The sequence below is a fragment of the Musa acuminata genome, chromosome BXJ3-5 (genome assembly GCF_036884655.1).
Source record: "Musa acuminata AAA Group cultivar baxijiao chromosome BXJ3-5, Cavendish_Baxijiao_AAA, whole genome shotgun sequence".
NCBI lineage: Eukaryota > Viridiplantae > Streptophyta > Magnoliopsida > Zingiberales > Musaceae > Musa > Musa acuminata.
The window spans coordinates 43444623-43464993 of NC_088353.1; the positions used below are offsets into that span (position 1 = coordinate 43444623).

A 20371-nucleotide genomic window follows, 5' to 3' on the forward strand; every position below is an offset into this window, starting at 1 on the left:
GTGATTGAACCAATTCAGTAGAAATCAGAACATGGGCATTGAAACCTGCATGGCACAAGCATTTGCTTCCCCTAAAAACCTTTGATGCTTGGTGATGATCACATTGACCTGATTAAGATATTGAAAAGCTTTGTATAATAAATGTAGTATGCTTCCTGAGTCCAGGTCAGGCAGATGCTAAGGAATTGGAATTTTCTTATCCATTCTTCACCAGAATATTTATTTTTCTGGTCCATCTGCTTCCCTAATCATCATGCTTCATATTCTCTTCTGGTGGCTACCTTCCTATTGGCACTTTCTTGTCTTTAATTGGCCACATCTTCTCAATCCTGATGACTCTTCTCTTTTCTAAAGCAATTATTCTGCTTCGAAATACTCTCTGTTCCTCACCACTTCATTCTCCTGTAATTTGAGTGCAGACTCCTGCGTGGATAAGCTTTCCTAAAAGCAGAAGATGTTGGTGGCTGCTGAGATCAGAATATATCCTGCAGCACTTCATGTGAAGAAGCTCTTTCCCTCAAGCAAGAATGGGATTCCTCTCCTCTGGCCACCGCGAAGTGATGATCCACAAGCAACACCGATTCTTCCTCTCTCTCTCTCTCTCTCTCTCTCTCTCTCTATAAATGGAAGGAGAGAGTCGAGGATTAGCTCGAGTGAGTTCCAAGTAATCACTGCAAGAACATATGGCTGACTACAGCTCCTCTGGCGGAAGGTTCGGTGGCTTCGGCAAGGAGAGGACGGGCTTCAGGTTCCAGTCCTGGAGCACCGACGATGATGGAGGGAAAACAACCAGAGAGCGGTGGGAGTCCTCCTCCTGGCTCAGCAGCCAGGAGCCCCGCCGTGACCATGTGTGCAGGCCAGTGGTCATCGGTAGCGACGGAAAAGCCTCCCCGGTGATGCTCGACTACCCTCCCCACCATCACAAGGACCATTCTGTCACCGACAACGGATGGAATAAGAGCGGCGACACCCACAGATCCGACGCGTACGAAGCCCAAGCGTTCGTCAGCAACGTCCAGACTGCAGCCAGCAACGGCAATCGACTCGGCTTCCCCGGCGGCATGTTTCAGCTCCCGAAAGCGCAGTACGGGGCTTACGACGACGACACGTACTACAAGAGCAGCAACGCGTGGAGCAGACCGGTTGCGGCAGCAGAGCCTGCCACGTTTAACACCGGCGGCTGGGGCGCACCTGCGCAGGGAAAACTCAGCAGGGCGACGAACGATATCGGCACCGCTGCGGAGTTCCTGAGGGAGTCGGCGAGGCCGGCGCCAGCTCCGGCGCCCATGGCTGGGCCTGGTTCCTGGGGCTTGCAGTCCTCACAGGCGTACCAGACAACCAAGAAAAGCTCGTCCACAACCATTGACAGCAGAGAGGCAGCCAAGAAGTACGGTGGGCAGTTCATATGGTAAGCTATATATATGCATGCATGCATGTGTGCGACCTTCAAACCTTCTACGAAGTAGATTTGGTGTGTGGAGATAATAAACTCCCAAAGCTCTAGTGATGCATGGCAATTAGCCATACTATTATGTGTGATGTTAAGCTTCTACTTGTACTACTCTTTATGTTTACTGTTATCTATTATGATAACGTGATCAGACTTTCTAGTGATACGTATACCTTTAAATTGCGTTTGACTAATTGGAAGACTTTGATGAAGTCAAACCTCGAAACTTCCTTGCCAATGAACGCATTCTGCCAAAAAAAGAATCATTATTATTGTTATTTTCCGATATTTACAGTGCAACATTGACTTTAAGGTGTAGTCAAACTTCCCAACTCTAACACATGGCTCCGTCCTTATTGGCTATGCTTCACGTGGGTCCAAATGTTGACCTGTTTCATGGATTGCTGTATTGGCCTTCCATTAAGATTTGATCTGGTCACATGCCAACTTTGCCCTTCTCGTCCCCGTTCCTCTCTTTCCCCGATCTCTAGTAATACTAGTAGAAGGCGACAGCGAACCCTAAATTCGCTGCTCTGCGATCGCCCCTCCGCCGGACATCAGATCCGGAGAACGCCAATCCCGCCGCCGAGCTCTACTCCCCCGGCCGGCTGCGATGAGATGAACGATGGGCTGCGTCGTCGCCAAGGAGGCCTCCCCTCCCCCAACCACCGCCTCACTCGACCGCCGCCGTCGCGGACAGAAGAAGCAGCCAGCCGGACCAACCCCAGCTGCCTCGGGCCGAAAAGCCCAGGACTCCCTCCCTGGGGCCGAGTCCGCCACCGATGCGCCCGACGCCGGCGTCCGGAAAGAGGAGACCGAACGGTCCCCTGGGGAGAGACGGCTGCGGCGGCGCCGGCAGAGGCCGGACCCGAGGCTGAGTAACCCCCCCGGCCACGTCCGCGGTGAGCAGGTCGCTGCTGGTTGGCCCGCCTGGCTCTCCCACGCCGCCGGGGAGGCTATCAAGGGATGGACGCCCCGCCGGGCTGATACCTTTGAGAAGATCGACAAGGTTAGGTTCCTCTTTGCAGTTCGAGCATCTCATTTTGCTGCATCTTTTACTGGTTTCCTTTTTGCTAAAGATAGCATTCTTTTTCTGGTTTAGATTGGGCAAGGGACGTATAGCAATGTCTACAAGGCTAGGGACGTCTTGACGGGCAAAATTGTGGCGTTGAAGAAGGTCCGGTTTGACAATATGGAGCCGGAGAGTGTGAAATTTATGGCAAGAGAGATCCTTATATTGCGGCACTTGGATCACCCAAATGTCGTGAAGCTAGAGGGGCTGGTGACATCCAGGATGTCTTGTAGCTTGTATTTGGTCTTCGAGTACATGGAGCACGATCTGGCTGGTCTTGCAGCCAGCCTTACCACAAAGTTCACGGAGCCTCAGGTTATTTTTATGCTCGTGTCTACCTTCAAAGAGCTAAATTTCTTGAGATTCTTTTTAAAGCTGGTATTCTGAGCAGGTGAAGTGTTACATGCATCAACTGTTGTCGGGATTGGAGCACTGTCACAACAACAGAGTGTTGCACCGCGACATTAAGGGTTCAAATCTCCTACTTGACAATAAGGGGTTACTCAAGATTGCAGACTTTGGCTTGGCTACTTTCTTTGATCCTAATCGCAAGCATCCCATGACCAGCCGCGTGATCACTCTTTGGTATCGTCCGCCAGAGCTGCTCTTGGGAGCGACTGATTACAACGTGGGTGTAGACCTCTGGAGTGCGGGCTGTATTTTGGCAGAATTGTTGTCAGGAAAGCCTATTATGCCTGGGAGGACTGAGGTAGGTTCTGGAACTTTTGAGTTGTTGCAATATGTTGGTTATTACATTGGCATGTTACTTCTCTTTTTCTGCTTTCGGCAGGGGACTTCCAACGTTCTTCTTTTGTTATGTTCATCAAGAAAATGTAACATAAGATGTCGGGGTGCAACATCATAAAATAGATATACACCAAAAATTTTTGATATCAAGAAAGTGTTGTTCTAAAAGGTGGATACGACTTTAGATTGCTGCAAACAAATTGGATGATCATTATGTTTATGCCATATATTCTCGAGAGAAGGCACATTCTTGGAGTAGCAACTAAGTGAGCAAATTCTTTGATCAGAAACATGATTTAAAATAACGGCATCAACATATTTTATGATGTCATATCTGACATGCTCAGTGATGGTAGTTCAGTCTAAATGTTATACCATCCATACACCTTAATTATCATGGTTTTACATTCTGTCTAAATGCTAGGAGAAATTGCAGTATAATTATAATTGCAAGGTACCGTCTGAGCCTGGTTAGGCATGGATCTTATTATATATATGCAAATGTCGTATTTGGTTTATATTCAATGATTTAATGAAAAGGCAATGTTCATTGATACTGCAGTTAGCCTTAATTTTTCACATAATAAATATTTTGTGATTATTAGGTTGAACAGCTGCATAAAATTTTTAAATTATGTGGCTCTCCTTCTGAGGAATACTGGAAAAAATCAAAGTTACCGCATGCTACAATTTTTAAACCCCGACAGCCTTACAAACGTTGCATCCAGGAGACTTTTAAAGATTTTCCACCATCATCCTTGCCATTAATAGAAACTCTTCTTGCAATCGACCCAGCTGAACGTCAAACTGCTACTGCAGCTTTAAATAGTGAGGTATTTAAACAATCATTTTCCCATTCAATGACTTTTATACTATGGTTCTGTTATGTTTTTATTTCAACATGGAGATTGTGTGGCTTCTAAACATAAATTGAGGACTTTGCATAATTCTTACTTCAAGAAAGAAGTCCTTGGAATTATAGTTTTATTCTTTTATGTTCCTTAACATTGGGCATATGACTGCCTTTTATTAGATCATGCAAATATTGTAATTTGCCTGTTACTTTTGCCTAATGACCATTCATGGTCTTGATTTAGTTAGACTTGTATATGAATCCTTGTATCCTTGACTACATGAATTTGCATCTTGGTCAACTTTGATAGGTGATTTCTTTTTTCATATTTTTGTTAGATTTTACATCTGGATGATGATTTGCATCCTATTTTAGAGTTGTAACTTCAGTTTTTCAGTATAGTTTCGGTGGAGACATTCTAGCAGTTAAGATGCATCTTACATGGTCATGAGGTCAAGATTTCAATTTCTGTTGTAAGTGAAAGTACACATATTAAAAAGTTTTTTCTTGTGTAGATCTCTTGTATAATTGTTGTTGATTATAATACAAATGAAAATAAAAATATGATACAATGAGTCCTTAGAATTGCGAGTTTTTAGTTGGTCACTTTTATCCTTGTTGTATTTCTAACATAGTTTTGTAATATAATATACTAAAAAATGACCAGTTGCACAAAAAAGGGTTTACCTTTGATCCATCATATTTGTTGTTTAAGTGATTTTAGGTTAAGTTGATATGACATATGTAAGTAAAGAGTGTTCTAATAACTTTTGTGTTTTGGTCTAATGTGATGATCTAGAATAGTATTTTATTTTCACTTGTATGAAGCACCAAATGGATAAGTTCAATGGCTTAGAATGCCTAGTCTTATTATTTAACCTATACCCATTGGATCTTTATTTGGGGAAAAACCCCCATTATAAGTGCTGAAGTTGACAAACTGGTATATATTACTGTACCAGCCTGCTGTATCTGCTTATTGCTTGCAGGAAGTCATAAATTTACTCTTTGTTGTTTTTCCCTAGACATGAACATTTTTAATCACACATTGGAAAGTGGGAGGATGTTGTGATGGTTTATATTTGCGTCGTAGTGGGTGATCACAGCTGTCATCTGGCAATTTAAATAAATGAACTGCTGAAAATTTGTTTACTAATTACTATCTTGTTAAGCTATCTTCTTTAATATGGACACTGTATTCTGTTTGCTGACTTGTTCTTTTGTTTGATTTTAGTTTTTCAATACTGCACCATATGCTTGTGATCCTTCAAGTCTTCCACAATATCCTCCAAGCAAGGAGATGGACGCTAAACTGAGGGTTGAAGAAGCTAAAAGGTATATGATCGATACCATATTGGTCTCTGTTGTGTATATGAGACGTACCATTTTGGCAAATTAGCAAATGCAAACGCAAACACTCATTCTGAACAATGAAATGTTATTATATCTACATAGTCATTGTATTCTGTGAATGATTGTGATATTTGGTCAATGATACATCGCAGTGGAGCATTGTATTCTTAATACAATGTTCAGCTGATCTTGGTTTTCTAATTTATCTTTATTCTGTTAATTGCTAAGTTTATAAATACTGAAGTTTAGTTAAAAAGATTCTTTGCACTATTGCATAGTTTTTCTTCATTGGATTTTTTGGTTGTTAGGGTACATACTCAACATGTATATATATGTGTGTGTGTGTGTATACATGTATGTATGTACATATATATACATACATATATATATACATACATACGTACATATGGATGTCAAATCAGCCCACAACTTCTCCAATTATTTCTTTCATATTCTTTGACGTAATCAAAACCACCATTGTAGGTTGAGAGCTCCTGGTGGAAAGATTAATGCCAATGGATCAAAGAAGATGCACACACGTGAACGAGCTTCTAGAGCAGTTCCTGCACCAGAGGCTAATGCTGAACTCCAAGGAAACATTACTGTATGTCAAGCATCTATGATTGCTGATTTTTTCCGTACATTTTTAATTCCTTTATTCTAATTGTATTCTTGTATGTTGTGTGCTCAATTTAGTTTAAATCAAGTTTCATCATTTAGTGTACTGGTATTGCAGCCTGGGTGGAATGTGAAAGTAATCGGCATGGTATGACACAGACCTTGTTTTGACCATTGCAAGTCAATCAGATTGCCTAGGGTGTGTTGCTACACCCTTGGAAGTTGGAACAATTTATCCTTTACTCCTACCCAAGCAGACCTTGGTGTGGTCAAACTGGAAATCCTTTTAAATTTTGTGACGTCATCATTGTTGATTCACATTTCATTATGGCAAGGAAAAAGTATTTACTTGATGGAAAGACAAACTTTGTTGGCTGTTGTGATTCACTTACATGTAAATAACCACTGCCACCTTGGGATAAGACCAGTCTCACCCTGACACCAAAGCAAGAAAACTTGCCACTGTGCTATTTAGTTGTGTAATTGGTTAGCAGGTTGACAGTGAAGACCACAACTTTAAGTAGATTTTTTTTTTTCTAAAACCAAGGTTTCAATTCTCAATCCAACATTGGTTTTGACAACTTGGAAGACTACTACTTAACCAATATACCAGGTGGTACACCGATCAGTGTTGCCTAATTTGTTTAAAAGATGTCAAAATAATAAATACAGACTAGAACCGATCTATATGATTCATGTTGGCTTCTAGTTGAAGTGTTTAATACCAGATGGCATGCACTGATCCAACTGAAATTTGAAACCTTGCTCTAAACATCTACTATGAAATTTATTGAAAAATATCATTACATGCATTTGACTATTTACTTTGACTACAACATTATGAAGGGTCCACATGAACAGACCTACATACAATTCTTTTCAATATGGTTTCAAGTTTAGAGTGATACTCCCATGCAAGCAGGCGTCCTAATAGTACAGACAGTGTGCCGAGCCATGTCTATCCTTGCTGTGGCTTCATGTGCTGACAGCATAAGAAGGGGGAAATTCCCAATCTAAGAAAAAGAATGGCAATTAAGTATGAAGAGGTAGATCTCATAAGATCTATCCATTTTTTGATTGAAAATTAGTGGAGCAACTCCTGTTGTCTCATCAGCAGCCGTAAAATAAAGAACTAAAATGAAAAAAAAAAAAACTACACTTGCCTATGGTGATTCCATGGTGAGGGTTGATCATCCATGGTCGCTTCAGTGAGAATGGTACAAGGAGTGGTGATTGTCCTCGTAGTAAGTGAGATACTAAGTTACATGTCAAAGGGGGACTGAATCAAAGAAACTAGTGATCAATCCAGATTATAAGGCTTTATTGCTCAGCCGGGTAAGTTTTGGTTGTCTGATGCAACTTATTTAGTTCCAGTCTGATTGGACTATATATAGTTTAATTGATATGGGCAGTGTTCCCTTCCAATTTAATAGCGGAAAGGTGTGGGCCCCTAGCCCTGACACATAACATGCTCAAACAACTTTAAATAGGAAAGTATTTTGGCATGGGAATAAATGTGTTAATAAGTAATGTGTTGATATTGCAATAATTCAAGGACTCTATACATGGGCTGGTGTATCAGATATAAATGATCGGGCTGCAGTTGAATGACATATAGTGCACTCTGCTATTTATATTGTCTATCACATACATTATATTGGTCCAACATGGAGCTCTGTTTTTTAACAAGTCATGATGATATATCATGCCTTTCATTAAAGATTTGGTTGCACTGGCACAGTGCTTTTACTCTTTTACCGCTGCATATAGATTTCGACTTTAAGCAGCCATAAAAAAATTGCTTTATTCTACTCATCAAATGACAATTACAAATCTGTTTAGGAAACTTCCATTCCTGGGAAAGTTGACAATTTAATTGTATATGTTGAGCTTTCTTGATAAGATCATTATTTGATCTTGTTGTCTTCTTTGCTATTACAAAGGAGCTTAATAGAATATGTTTCTCACTGCTTATCACCTTTGTTTGCTTTAATAATAGTTATTTTCTATTAAATACACGCAAAATATGTGGTGCTCCTGAACCAGCTTTGTTATAATATACTATTCCGTAGGGAAGCTGTTGATGATTGTTTTGGTTCCCATATTTGTATTTGTAGCTGCAATATTATTGGATGGATGTTTAGATTTTTATGCATGAATTTGCATTTACCGTTTCTTTTGGTACCAACAGAGAAGGCGCCTTATTACACATGCAAATGCAAAGAGCAAGAGTGAAAAGTTTCCTCCGCCACATCAAGATGGCGCACTTGGATACCCATTAGATTCTTCGCATCATAATGATCCTTCCTTTGATAATTCAGATGCATCATTCAGCACAGTGTTTCCCCACGCGAAGGGGCCTGCGACTGCTTGGTCTGGACCACTGATAGATCCTGCTGCTGCAGGCCATCCAAAGCGAAAGAAGCAGATTGCAGTTGATGCACTAAATCAGGCTGTGTCAAAACAGTTTGGTGGTGCTAATCCTACTAGGGCAACTCATAAAGACAAAGGCAGTGCTCGATTCAGATAGATCACAATGCCAATACAATTGCATTCGGCACAACCTGGATTTGCAGCCTCAAATGCGATTGTCAGATGCTAATGCTGAAGTGATTGGAAAGAAACACTCATCAATGAAGACAAAGAATCAATTCCTACAGCTCTTCCCCAATTTCATTTTTCATACCATTCTTTTCAATGTTAGCCTGATATATAGGGCTGGTTATTTCACCATGTATATCTTTTTCCTTTTCTTCAATAGTAAAGCCGCTTGTTTAGGTTATTTCTGTTTAACAGTAACTTTCTTATCCCATCATCCCTTTGTACTTTCAAATTTCCTACGTTATCCCGGCTGTCTTCTGGACTCATTTACTCATTTTCTGTAAGTAATAATCTAGTGAAAATTCGCCGTTGTTTATTCTTATAATGGAAAAGAACTGTAATCTAAACAGTATCGAGAGGTCAATTGTTTTACTTCTCGATCTGTAGTTCAGCTTCTCAATCTATAGACTTTATACACTCTCATAAGTAGTGTTTTATGATGCCATGATAGGTTAAATATTATGTTTTGCGGCTTTAAAGCATCATCTTTATCAGTGCAGCAATAATCTCCCTCAATTTGCACTCTCTGATCTTTCATTCTTTATCAGTGGTATTTTTGTTGCAACTATCAATTCTTTCATTCTTGTCATTTATATGACATGGGCTGCATGAGGTATGAGGTGTTTAATTGCATGGCTTTGCTCTCTTTTCAGGTTGAAAACAAAAAACAACTGTGGGTTTTAGTTTATGAAAAACAATTTTAATGAACTATAAATTATAAATATATTTTAGTCTTAATTATAATAACTTTGGTGATTAATATATTAAATATCTCGAGACCAATCTGCGAATTCTGAATACGTTAAGGACTAATATGCAAAACAAAAAAGAAGAAGAAAAGCGCGCCTATTTGCCTTTATTTTCTTATTTTTATGTTTCTTGGGGCCCTATATAACATGATGGAGAATGCCCGCTCATATGCAGTGATGGAGAATGCCCGCGGCCGCCACTGCCGCCGGCGACTCCGATTCCCTCCTCGGGTAATCTCGCTCACCCTTCTCTCATCGTCCTCTTCTTTATGGATCGAGTGGTACTCGGCCGGCTTCGGCAACATGGAGATGGGGTAATCTTGCCCACCGTTCTCTCGTCCTCCTTTTTCGACTTTATGGATCAAGTTGTAGTCGGCCGGCTTCGGCAAGTTGGAGATCGGGTAATCTTGCCTACATTTCTCTCATCTCATCGCCTTCTTTATTTCTTTACGGATCGAATTGTGGTTCTTGAGGGTTTCTTTCTCCGGAAACGTGTTGTGAGATGTCAGCATTGCAGACGGAGATGCAAGATCCTAAAGATTTCGCCTCGTTCTGTTCAAGAATCTTCTTCTTGAATCCATTTCTTGGGCGTAGAGATCGACGCCTAAGAAATGGTGGGATCAGATTGCTTCCGATTCCATTTTCTTTTTTATTCGCAGGTGATTATTGGTTTCTGAATCGAGGATTCGATCCCCCTTTCTTGTAGGTCGCACAAGTATGCTCGAACTACGTGAGCTAACGTTGGGGATATATCTCTGATGTGTGCCGATTCTATGGTGAGAATATTAATGTCTTTTACATTCTGTAGAGTCTTAAGAATATCGATGATCGTATCTGAAGGTTTTGCTTCTTACTGGGGATTGAGAAGAACAACCCTCAATTTCCTATGTTCTATTAGGGTAGTCAGTCCTCTCTGCCATAACAGACTTTGCATCGCATAACAAACTTTGCATCGCAGGAAAGAAAGAAAAATATTACGGTGCTCTGTGCGCGCTAAATGCATCTACATATGGTGTGAGAGCCAAAACTTCCAAGTCTCTCTCTCTCTCTCTCTCTCTCTCTCTATATATATATATATATATATATATATATATATATATATATATAAAGAGGCTTTTATGTAATGTAGTCTGATTGTGAAGTGGAAATTAAATGTAGCTCGACCACCAACATTGCAGGTTTAACTTCAGGACTACAGGAGCTTTGTATTCCGCGCTGGCCATGAACAGTGAATTGCGTACTACGTTTGGCAACAACACGTCATATGTTCCGAGGTTCGATCTCACTTTACCTCACTGCACGCAGTCAAGTTGTTTGTCTATTTCTTTTACCCGTATTCGTAATTTTCAACCAAGGTTTTTTTTTTTTTGCTTATATAAGATATATAGTGGCTCTTTAAAATTTGAAGATAAAATGTTCCTCGTTGCTGTCATCTGATACTCTAGTATTTTGGAATGAGATAAATTTTAATATTTATTTAAAAAGTTGGTGATGGAAATAAAACAATTGTGTAGTAATGTCATTATGTAATAACTAGTAAAGAGATTAGGGAAGGAGAATAAAACTTAATGGAAATTTAAGAATCTAACTAAAATTTACTTTTAAAATTTTTTTAAAACAACTATGCTCTAAGATGTCATTGCCAGTGTTTTAAGCAACAATTAGTGAAGAATATTAGAGAAGTAAAGAAAGAAATAATATTATCTTTAGTTTAATTTGACTTTTTCTTGTTTAGTTCGACCTTCATCGTAGCATCTCAACTTGTCATATAATCGCCCTCTAAGTCTTCGTTATGGCCTTTGCCCCACCCTTCTTTGTCACTCACTTCAATGTTATCTTCTCCATGACCTTTGTTTACTCTATGATATTTGTCTCCCTTATGGTTTCTAGCATCGTCGTCACCATCTCGCCCTCCATCAATTGTACTCTTCGTTTTTATTATAACCTTCATCTAGCCCTCTTCTTGTCATAGTGATGTTAGCGATAACGATGAAGAGATGACGAAGGTAAGTGGGATGATTATATAGTTGGTTGAGGTACTAGGGTTAAATTGGACGATTAAGAACCAACCCAACAATAGCTCCAGTGGTAACGTGCTAATGATTGAGAATAAGATGATAATTGAGCTGACAAATAAGGATAATTTTATCAAAATAATAAAAAATACCTCAAATGAAAATTAAGTAGAGGATAAAAGTCTATAGTGAAAAAAAAATTAAGATAAAATATCAAAAACTATATTGTTGAGACATAAAAAAAGAAAAGCAAACAATAGAAGGGAAGAAAAATAAAAAAAAATAAAAAGCAAGATTACTGATATATCCTTGCAAGAGAAGATAATTTATTGCACTGGAGATGAAAATAGGATTAAAAAAAAGGTGCTCAAAGAGACGAAACCACGACGACGTGAGATTTATTGATAAAGGAGTCCGTAGATAAGCATCTTTTCGTACTTGCAAAAAACATCTTTTCGTACAAAGACCTGTTGATTGGTCCACTAGTAGAACGATAAAGACACGCTTGTAGCCCAAAAGGACTCTTCCGTTCCGTCCCTCCATTGCGCCACAGATGCTCTCTTATTTTCATCGCAGAGTGGCACATGTTATTCTTTTATGCTGCTTTCCTCTGCAGTCGTCTCTACGCACTCGGAGGAAGCAGGGGAGGGGAGGGGGGTGGGGGTCCCAACTGTCGTCGTGGTATAGCATCTATGACTTAGTTTTGATCCACACACCCCCCAAAATCGTCTCCCTCCATATTAACTTTTTGATCATAGGATTTCACTATAGCCACTCGAGATTTCATCAGCTAAATCAGCTGATATTTTTTATCTTCCAAGATAAATGAGATCTGATCCTAAGATTTTGCGACGAGTTGTGAGGAAGAAATGCATACACACTAATAAATGAACTATAAGAAAATGGACGATACTAAAAACATTTAGTTTTATAAAAAAAGATGAAGCATAACCCGATATGTATTTGATTTTAGATAAAAAAAAGTAAATTTCATTTCTTTAAAAGGAAGAACGGATGTGCTGATTCTGGGTCTCGATTCCCTTCTGGGTTTCCAAGCGACTTCAAACTCTCAGTGTTAAAACCCTCCTCTGCTCTGCCTACATTTGCCCAAAGGAGACCAAAGAGAGCACCGGTGATTTCGACTCTCAAAGACTGCTGTTGAAAGGGGGAGAGGACGCAACTGGTGTTACTTACTCTGCTTATCTCGGGGGCCAACCGTTCTCTTCTTCCGTTCGTTCCTCTCTCTCGCTTCTCTTTTCCTTTTTCTAAGGACCTCCTTCCGCTCTTCCAACTAGTATTCTCCTTCTAGGGTTACTCCGCCGCTACATTCCCCGTTCTTGCTTCGCTTTCCGGGTCGGACGCCTCCGTTGAGCCCTCTGTCTGTGAAATCGTTGTGCCCAATGCCAAAGATTTTTGGTTTCTCCCGTCGTCGGAAGAAAATAGGAAGGTACTCTCGAATCCGTTTCACTATTTCGACCCTGCAATTTCCTTTTGGATAGTAGGGTTTGTTGGACTGGAAACAAAAACCTAATATTTGGAACCTTGGATTAAAAAGTTGTCTTCTCTAGTAGGATAACCGTAACTTGGAGCTCTAATTTGCATATAGTGGATACTTCGCTATATTCACAACTTCAGGCCCATTTGATTTCTCCATAGAAGTATGCATTCGAAATGTGGTGTTGGTTTCTTGCTTATTGTAACTTTATTTTGTTGTTTGTGTACGCTTAAGATTCACTCGCGTGCTTTGCTTATTTCCTTATTTATGTCGCTTTGGTAGTTTTCCTGGTGGAAGTTCGAGCTTTCAAAAGTTTGGATAGATAAATATCGGTAAATGTTCAACTTTTTAAGTGCTGGCAAGTTTATGACATTCCACTATTCAGGCTGAAGGTTCATTTAAAGGATCCTCTGCAGGGGACTAGGAGTCCCATCCGATCGTCCAATCAGCTCAGCCAGACCAATGTATGGCTTGCTGGTGAATTATGTGCGTTCTAGTTATTTATTTCCTGGTGATTTTTGTAATTGAGATGTTGCATTTTTCGAAGGAGGAAAACGGGGGGTTGGCATCATCAAGTGGTCGCTCTGATGACCCTAATTGCCATTTCTCATCCCACACATGCGATCTACATAACTGCAGTTTGGAGAGTTCAAAGAACTGGAACCTGTTGCCAACCTATGGGAACAAACCCACTCCTCGATTTCAGGTAATGGATAGTCCAGACTTGCTAACTTGCTTACCACATTTGTCTAGGCCATATTTATAAAGTTAAAAAGAATTTTCTCTTTCTTTGCCCTCATAGCATGCAGCAACTGTTGTTGGGAGCAAAATGGTGGTTGTAGGTGGTGACTCAAGCCACGATTTATTGGACGACACTCAGGTAGCTGAATCTGATTTGCCTTTGCAATATCTCAGGTCTTTCCTTTATTGAGCACGTCCATTTAGATTTCATATTCCATTTAGATTTCATATAGTTCTATGACTACAAGTTGTTCTTTTATAAGTAATATTTCCAATGTGAATTATTTCAAACATTCACAAGATTTGCCTTGTGCTTTTGTTGGTGAATTTTCTTTGTGTTTCAGATTCTTAGTTTGGACTCTCTTACTTGGGCGTCTGCCACTTCAAAGGTTTACTCATCAACTGGTACAATTTCATTGAACATTCCTGCATGCAAAGGTCACACTCTGGTACATTTCAAATTTCTCAGCTTCACAAGCCTACACGTTGTTTTATCTCATAATAAATTTTTCTGCTAGTTTGTCTTACGTGTTATCTAGCCTCCTGCCTGTTACATTTGCAAACTCACAGACTATGTGGTAGTGCTTCACTCATGTGTTGTTTCTTGGCATGTCCTTAAACTAGGCACACACACACACACACACACACACACATTTGCAAACTCACAGACTGTGGTAGTGCTTCACTCGTGTTGTTTCTTGACATGTCCTTAAACTAGGCACACACACACACACACACACACACACACACACATATATATATATATATATATATATATATATATAAAGGCTAGGGAATGTAATTATTTCTGTGATTTGCAAATTTTTTTTGATATTTTTTTATAATGGTGTCATATAACACAAATTAATTTATAATTTAATTACTTGATCAACATTTGATTGCCTAACAGTTGATGACGCAAATTTATCATCTAATAAGTGTTATAGTTGCTTGTAACAAATTATGAAGTAATGCTGGCATTTTTAAAGAGGATAAAAATTTTAGGAAGCTTGTTTACATCTCGTAGGTTTCATGGGGAAAATCTGCTCTCCTTATTGGGGGGAAAACTGAGCCTCTTAGTGACAAATTGTCAGGTTGTGTTTCTCTTACTTTTGATTACTTGATCTTAGCAGCTAATATGGTAAGTTTTGGTTATTCCCAAGACAATCAGATAACTGGTATTTTTCATTCCATTTCTTTCAGTCTGGTCCTTTGATGTAGAAACAGAATGCTGGTCACACATTGAAGCAAAGGGAAATATTCCGGTACCACCTCCTACACGAAGCTTTGTTCTCTGTAGTCAGTTGGATAACATTTTCTTCTAAATTTCACATGGTTATTTTTCTTTTTATTGGAGGATTACACATCTATTTATGAAAAGTTTGGAAACTATAAATTTTAATATTGCATATATGTCTCTCTAAACATCAAAATTCTCCATGTATATCCTCTCCCATTAACATCCACCCAAAAGATTATTACCAAGCATGATTTTAATTGCTACTTTGAATTTAAAAATATTGTATAAAAATATATAAAGCGCCCCTATAATTCTTATCATCGTAATAGATCATTTAAATGGTATCAATATCAATGGGAAAGTTGAATGTATATGCTTTAATAACCACATGACAGTCAACCAATGGAGATTAACTACAATGACATATTTGCAAGTTTTTGGGTTTGGTGGGTTTATATATTTTGTTAAACTTACATTTAGAGGGATTTATGCATTTTTTTGGATTTTTTTTATTTTTATGCTAAAATCTGTTGGGTTCAAGATCATGCTTTTTTGTGCCTGATTTTTTTAATGGGTTAGAATTGCAATGTCTTTCTACAAATGATTATATAATGGAGCCAAATACTCTTAGAATATTCTCCTTCTGTCCTTCATACCTGGTTCTTTCTTATCTGGCCGCTACTTCTAGTTGGCAGTCAAGGGAGGTAATGCTTGAAGCGTGATTTTCTGTTTTATGATGGTAGAGCTGCATTAGTATAACTTCCTGTAGGACTGCAGGTTGCTCGCAGTGGCCATACTGTTCTCAGAGCAGGCGCTGTCCTGATCCTTTTTGGGGGTGAAGATGTGAAAGGAAGAAAACTAAACGATCTTTTTATGTTTGATTTGAAGTCATTAACTTGGCTTCCTTTACACTACAAGTGAGTAAAATTTTTCTGCTGTGCTATTTTCTTTGAGAATTTCTTGGATTAAGTTGGTACATGAAACTGCAAAAGGAAAATTGGGAATCAATAAGCATCAGCATGAAAGTTACAACTTTTGGCCCTCATGTACTAATGGCATTACTTGCCTGTCAGATTTTACACCAGCATAGTATCTAGAAGAACATTACATTTTGGGATTACATGGAATTTGCTGACACATTTATGTGACATGGGCTAATGGATGAATCTAGGTAATAACAATATGTAGTTGCAGGGGGACAGGACCTTCCGCAAGATCGAATCATGTGGCTGCACTTTATGAAGATAAACTACTTTTTATTTTCGGAGGGCAATCAAAGTCAAGGATTCTCAATGATCTTCATTCTCTAGATTTTGAAACTGTATGTCAGTTTGGTTTATATTAACCTAGTCAAATTTGATTCTTTTTAGAATTTTGTTCATTTGAGAAGACAGCAGATTAGTCAGATATTGCTAACTGTTGCTATTATCCTGGTCAGATGATATGGTCAAGGGTAAAAGTTCATGGCCATCGTCCATCACCTCGAGCAGGTTGCTGTAGTGCTCTCTGTGGATCTAAATGGTATATCACGGGGGGTGGAAGCAAGAGAAGAAGTATGCATCTATTCTTGCATATAGAACACCCAGATGGATTATCTTCTATTAGTGAACCTTGAGTAATAAACATTCTATTGATCATTTTAATACTGTAATGGACATGGTCATGATATGCATAATTTTGATAGTTTCATTGTTCTTGATAGCTACATGTTTTCTTACAAAAGGTACCAAGAGAACACAAAGTGCAATTTGTCACTCACAGGTTATAACTCAAATTGAATTGTTTGTTTTTTTTTGGGAAATATTATTGCAAATATTAATACTTGGCTCTACTTGCAGTTTCATATTTTGCTAATTTCTTTTGTGTTAAGAGCGTTGATATATAACAAGTTACATGGCTTGAATACTTTTTGACTTTTGTATTTTGGTGGTTTATGCTATTAGGCAAATCTTTAAAAACATGTCAGTGGTTTCACAGATTTGAAAATTTCCGGTGATGGCAAGAGATAAGAAATTTCAAGGTTTGGAACTATGTGCCTCTGAAGGCACATATCATAAGCTGAAAAGCTGTAAATCCAGTTCTGGAAGATATGTCCCTGTTTTACTGTAAATCGTTCTAACGGAGAGTTGGCCATTCTTTCATCCCAAACTTCCAATGTCGTGCCAGAGTATATGCCTTTTAATCTCATTAAGATAGTGAAACCAGCCCCATCATGTCTTTTCACCTTGAGCCAAATACTCAATTGTCCCTTTTCTCATTTAAAAAGAAGTTTATCCATTTCCATGTCCTTTGATCGTGTAAAAGAAATGGAAAGGTTAGCCTTGTAAGATAACTTTTGTATCAAGAATCTGCCACTAAATAGTCCAGGGAAAATATTTTAACCACTCATTCCTAGAGGCACTCAATCCATTGTGAATTCTAAACCCTGGGATTTTTGTGAATTCTCAATTGACTTTATGATTTTGATCAAGCACGATGGTTACTGTAGTTGCCATTGTGCATAATGGTTATCTTTCTTATATAGTCGGTGGCCTTTGGTGCAGTTTGCTTCATTTGTTCCAATTATCTTTCAAAGAAATTCCTAAAGAATCTTGCATATTCCATATGCCTTAGTTATATGGTCCTTACATGCACTTGTAATATGCCAGTGTTAAGTTTTTAAATTTTGTTGCAGTTATGTAGTTTTTTATCTATATCTAACAGTACGAGTACTATCTAAATTTAAATACTGGTTTTGAGAATCTGTCTAACTGGTATGGAAACAAGAATTCTGCTGTTGTACGTCCTCGGGACTGACACAATTTTTCCTGTTAGGGTAAAGTTCTTATCTATCATCTGTTCATCTTATACTTATGGCCCTGTTATTGATTTAGTCATGGTAGAATTTTGTCAACGAAGGTTTAGTCTACATTTATTCATCTCATATTCCAACTTTAAATTGCAGGACATGCGGAAACCCTGGTCTTTGATGTTCTAAAATTAGAGTGGTCTGCATCCATTATGTCACCCAGTGTTTCTATTACTACCAATAGAGTAAGTTCATTAGCAAATTTTTTTTGCTTTGTTTTTGAACTGATGAGGTTACATGCTGTTTTACGTTTTTGAGCTAATGTAAAGCTATTTGATGTTTGGGAGAAGTTGGTTGCCTGAAGCTACTTTATCACTAATGCCCCTATTTGCAGAAAATTTGACATTAAATTCATTGGTGCTAAGAAAGAACCAATGATATATTATATATATATATATATATATATATATATATATATATATATTATATTTATATATTTATATATAAAACGTTTTAATAAAAGGCGACGTTGCCTTTATATCGTCTGGTAACGAGCGGTCTGTGTATTGATGAGTTGACGGACTGGTACGTATCGCCTGTACTGGACGGTATTATTCGAAACTGTATACCTTGTTCTTAAGTAACAGATAGTGGACCCTTTTTTGTGTTGGTAATTGCAAACAAATGTGTGATAAGCTGCAAATATAAGTGGTGTGTTTTGTTTACATTTAATATGATAGAAAGTTAATTTGGTGATGTGTCTGTTGTTATGCAGGGGTTTAGCTTGGTTCCTGTTCACCACAAGAACATAACTTCTCTTGTAGCTTTTGGAGGATTCAAGAAAGAGCCATCAAATCAGGTTTGAATCAAAATTGTGACGACCATATGTGATCTTGCTCATTCATGGTTTCCTCCTGAACATGAATATTCATTCATATTAACCTGGCTACAGGTTGAAATATTTTTCTTGGTTACTAATGAACATTCAATGATCTGGCCATCTGCCCCATACATGGGATTTTTACCATATGAAGAATGCGCTGCAAATATCAAGGAGCTTGGTGCCCACCTCAAGACTGTTTCTTCCTCGACTTCTACTGATCCTTTTGCTAGGAATAGTCTAGCATCTACACTTGAGCAGCAAATTTCTGGAAGGAAGTCTCTTTCAGATGATCCTTGTGTTTCCACAGACATCTCTTGTCGCAAGCTATTTCATCAAGATCAAGACTTTGGTATAGCTACTAAGGTCCAGAGGCCCCTTGAGGATGAAAAGTATACAAATGATGGCCAGTTGATGCTAAATAATCCTTCCTCAAAGGTAATTAATTACGATGAACAATTATTTATGGCTATGGTTATACATATTTGATTCGTTGTCTGTCACTTCATCCACACTTTTAGGCTGTTTGGTTAGATATTCGTTGTCTGTCACTTCATCCACACTTTTAGACTAAATGGATATCATACTAGAGTATATTCTCTTGCCGCTTTGACTTGATTCATTTCATTTCCTCGTGTAGACTACATGCCACAGTCCGTAAAACTTAACATCTGCTGAATAGTCTTACATTCAGAGGATGGATTTCAATTTTGATATTATTTTAGCATATTTACTTGCTGATGAACGTGAAATTTCTTGGATCTGATATAATATTGTTGATTTTATGTTAGAAAATGCATGTTTTCAGCAATTGTCAGAGGAGCAAAAGGCCACAACCTGAAATAAAGATGGATGTTGCAGGAATTCAAGATAGCATGGAAAAGATGCAAGTGGAGTCTGGAGGTACAACCGTTCATCACAAACATGGAATTAGTAGTCTTACCGCGGACGCCGAGCGTTTGTTTCCTGTAGGGGTGGATGGAGGAGGATTGGTTTTGACAAATCCAACCGACGTATATCAAGTATATGAAACTAAAACGGCAAGCTTGACTAGGAAGAATGTTTTGCTGGAAGAACAGTTGAAAGCTGCAACGACAAGTCGAGAGATTGCTGAGAGGAACTTAAGTTGCACTGTTGAGAGGAAGCAAGACAGGGAGAGAAAACTAGCTGACGCTCTCAGGGAAGTCGAGCTGCTGAAGGATAAGGTGGCAGGCATGGAGGTAGCCCAAGAAGAAGCCAACGGTCTCTCGAATATCGTCCACTCTGACAATGTGAGGCTGGAGCATGATGTAGCATTTCTAAAAGCAATCCTGGAAGACACGCAAAAGGCAAGGCTCGTACAAGTTTGTGCCTCGCTCTCTCTCTCATCTCGCTTTCTCGTCTCTCATCTCTCTCTCTCTTTTGTTCCGTAGGAACTGCACTCGACCCGTGGAGTTTTGGCTGGTGAAAGGGCAAGAGCTTTTCAACTTCAGGTGACACCACTGATCTTAGTTGAGAGGTGAGGTGGAGGGCCTGAGTACAAGTTTTTTTAACAATTTGTGAATATAATAATTGTACAGGTAGAAGTCTTCCATCTCAAGCAAAGATTGCAATCGGGAGACCACAGAGCACCGACACCAAGAAAACCATTCCAGATGTGAATATGATGTTCTCCATTATTATTATTTCAGTAGAGAACTTGTGCCTGCATCATTTCATCAATTTTTATGCTCAGATGCTTTTTTTTTTTTAAATTTAAGTTTTTATGCACTTGGCATTTTTTTGCAGTC

At 38.8% G+C, this 20371-nt stretch overlaps 3 protein-coding genes across 5 annotated transcripts; all 3 read left to right on the forward strand.

The window, feature by feature from the left end:
• Window positions 1-379: 379 nt before the first annotated feature.
• On the forward strand, window positions 380-1616 carry LOC135638257 (uncharacterized). Its single transcript, XM_065151299.1, has one exon. It carries the CDS (start codon window positions 684-686, stop codon window positions 1410-1412), a length of 729 nt encoding a protein of 242 aa, XP_065007371.1. The 5' UTR covers window positions 380-683; the 3' UTR covers window positions 1413-1616.
• Window positions 1617-1766: 150 nt separating this feature from the next.
• On the forward strand, window positions 1767-9094 carry LOC103986294 (probable serine/threonine-protein kinase At1g54610). 2 transcript variants are annotated; one of them, XM_009404254.3, is made up of 7 exons: window positions 1767-2459; window positions 2553-2837; window positions 2914-3231; window positions 3875-4102; window positions 5357-5457; window positions 5959-6079; window positions 8285-9094. In XM_009404254.3, the coding sequence occupies exons 1-7, from the start codon at window positions 2076-2078 to the stop codon at window positions 8621-8623; spliced, it is 1776 nt and encodes a 591-aa protein (XP_009402529.2). In that variant the 5' UTR covers window positions 1767-2075; the 3' UTR covers window positions 8624-9094. The 2 variants fall into 2 exon arrangements, with proteins under 2 accessions (XP_009402529.2, XP_065007370.1); XM_065151298.1 differs by lacking the exon at window positions 3875-4102.
• A 540-nt stretch (window positions 9095-9634) lies between these two features.
• LOC103986293 (acyl-CoA-binding domain-containing protein 6) lies at window positions 9635-20368 on the forward strand. Of its 2 annotated transcripts, XM_018826569.2 has the most exons (19): window positions 9635-9844; window positions 10150-10219; window positions 10402-10477; window positions 10622-10717; window positions 13339-13417; window positions 13501-13659; window positions 13756-13833; window positions 14039-14143; window positions 14722-14788; window positions 14898-14959; window positions 15712-15851; window positions 16129-16255; window positions 16373-16487; window positions 17879-17967; window positions 18498-18581; window positions 18675-19040; window positions 19394-19930; window positions 20015-20074; window positions 20162-20368. In XM_018826569.2, exons 4-19 carry the CDS (start codon window positions 10665-10667, stop codon window positions 20240-20242), a joined length of 2202 nt encoding a protein of 733 aa, XP_018682114.2. In that variant the 5' UTR covers window positions 9635-9844; window positions 10150-10219; window positions 10402-10477; window positions 10622-10664; the 3' UTR covers window positions 20243-20368. The 2 variants fall into 2 exon arrangements, with proteins under 2 accessions (XP_018682114.2, XP_065007820.1); XM_065151748.1 differs by lacking the exons at window positions 9635-9844; window positions 10150-10219; window positions 10402-10477; window positions 10622-10717 and adding exons at window positions 12436-12688; window positions 12768-12905.
• The last annotated feature ends 3 nt before the right edge of the window (window positions 20369-20371 follow it).

Coding starts and splice junctions, on each gene's coding strand:
- LOC135638257 (XM_065151299.1), top strand. CDS start 684: ATGGCTGACTACAGCTCCTCTGGCGGAAGGTTCGGTGGCTTCGGCAAG.
- LOC103986294 (XM_009404254.3), top strand. CDS start 2,076: ATGGGCTGCGTCGTCGCCAAGGAGGCCTCCCCTCCCCCAACCACCGCC. Junction 2,460..2,552: donor CCTTTGAGAAGATCGACAAG/GTTAGGTTCCTC, acceptor TTTCTGGTTTAG/ATTGGGCAAGGGACGTATAG. Junction 4,103..5,356: donor CTGCAGCTTTAAATAGTGAG/GTATTTAAACAA, acceptor GTTTGATTTTAG/TTTTTCAATACTGCACCATA.
- LOC103986293 (XM_018826569.2), top strand. CDS start 10,665: ATGAACAGTGAATTGCGTACTACGTTTGGCAACAACACGTCATATGTT. Junction 18,582..18,674: donor AGAAAGAGCCATCAAATCAG/GTTTGAATCAAA, acceptor ACCTGGCTACAG/GTTGAAATATTTTTCTTGGT. Junction 19,931..20,014: donor TCCTGGAAGACACGCAAAAG/GCAAGGCTCGTA, acceptor TTTGTTCCGTAG/GAACTGCACTCGACCCGTGG.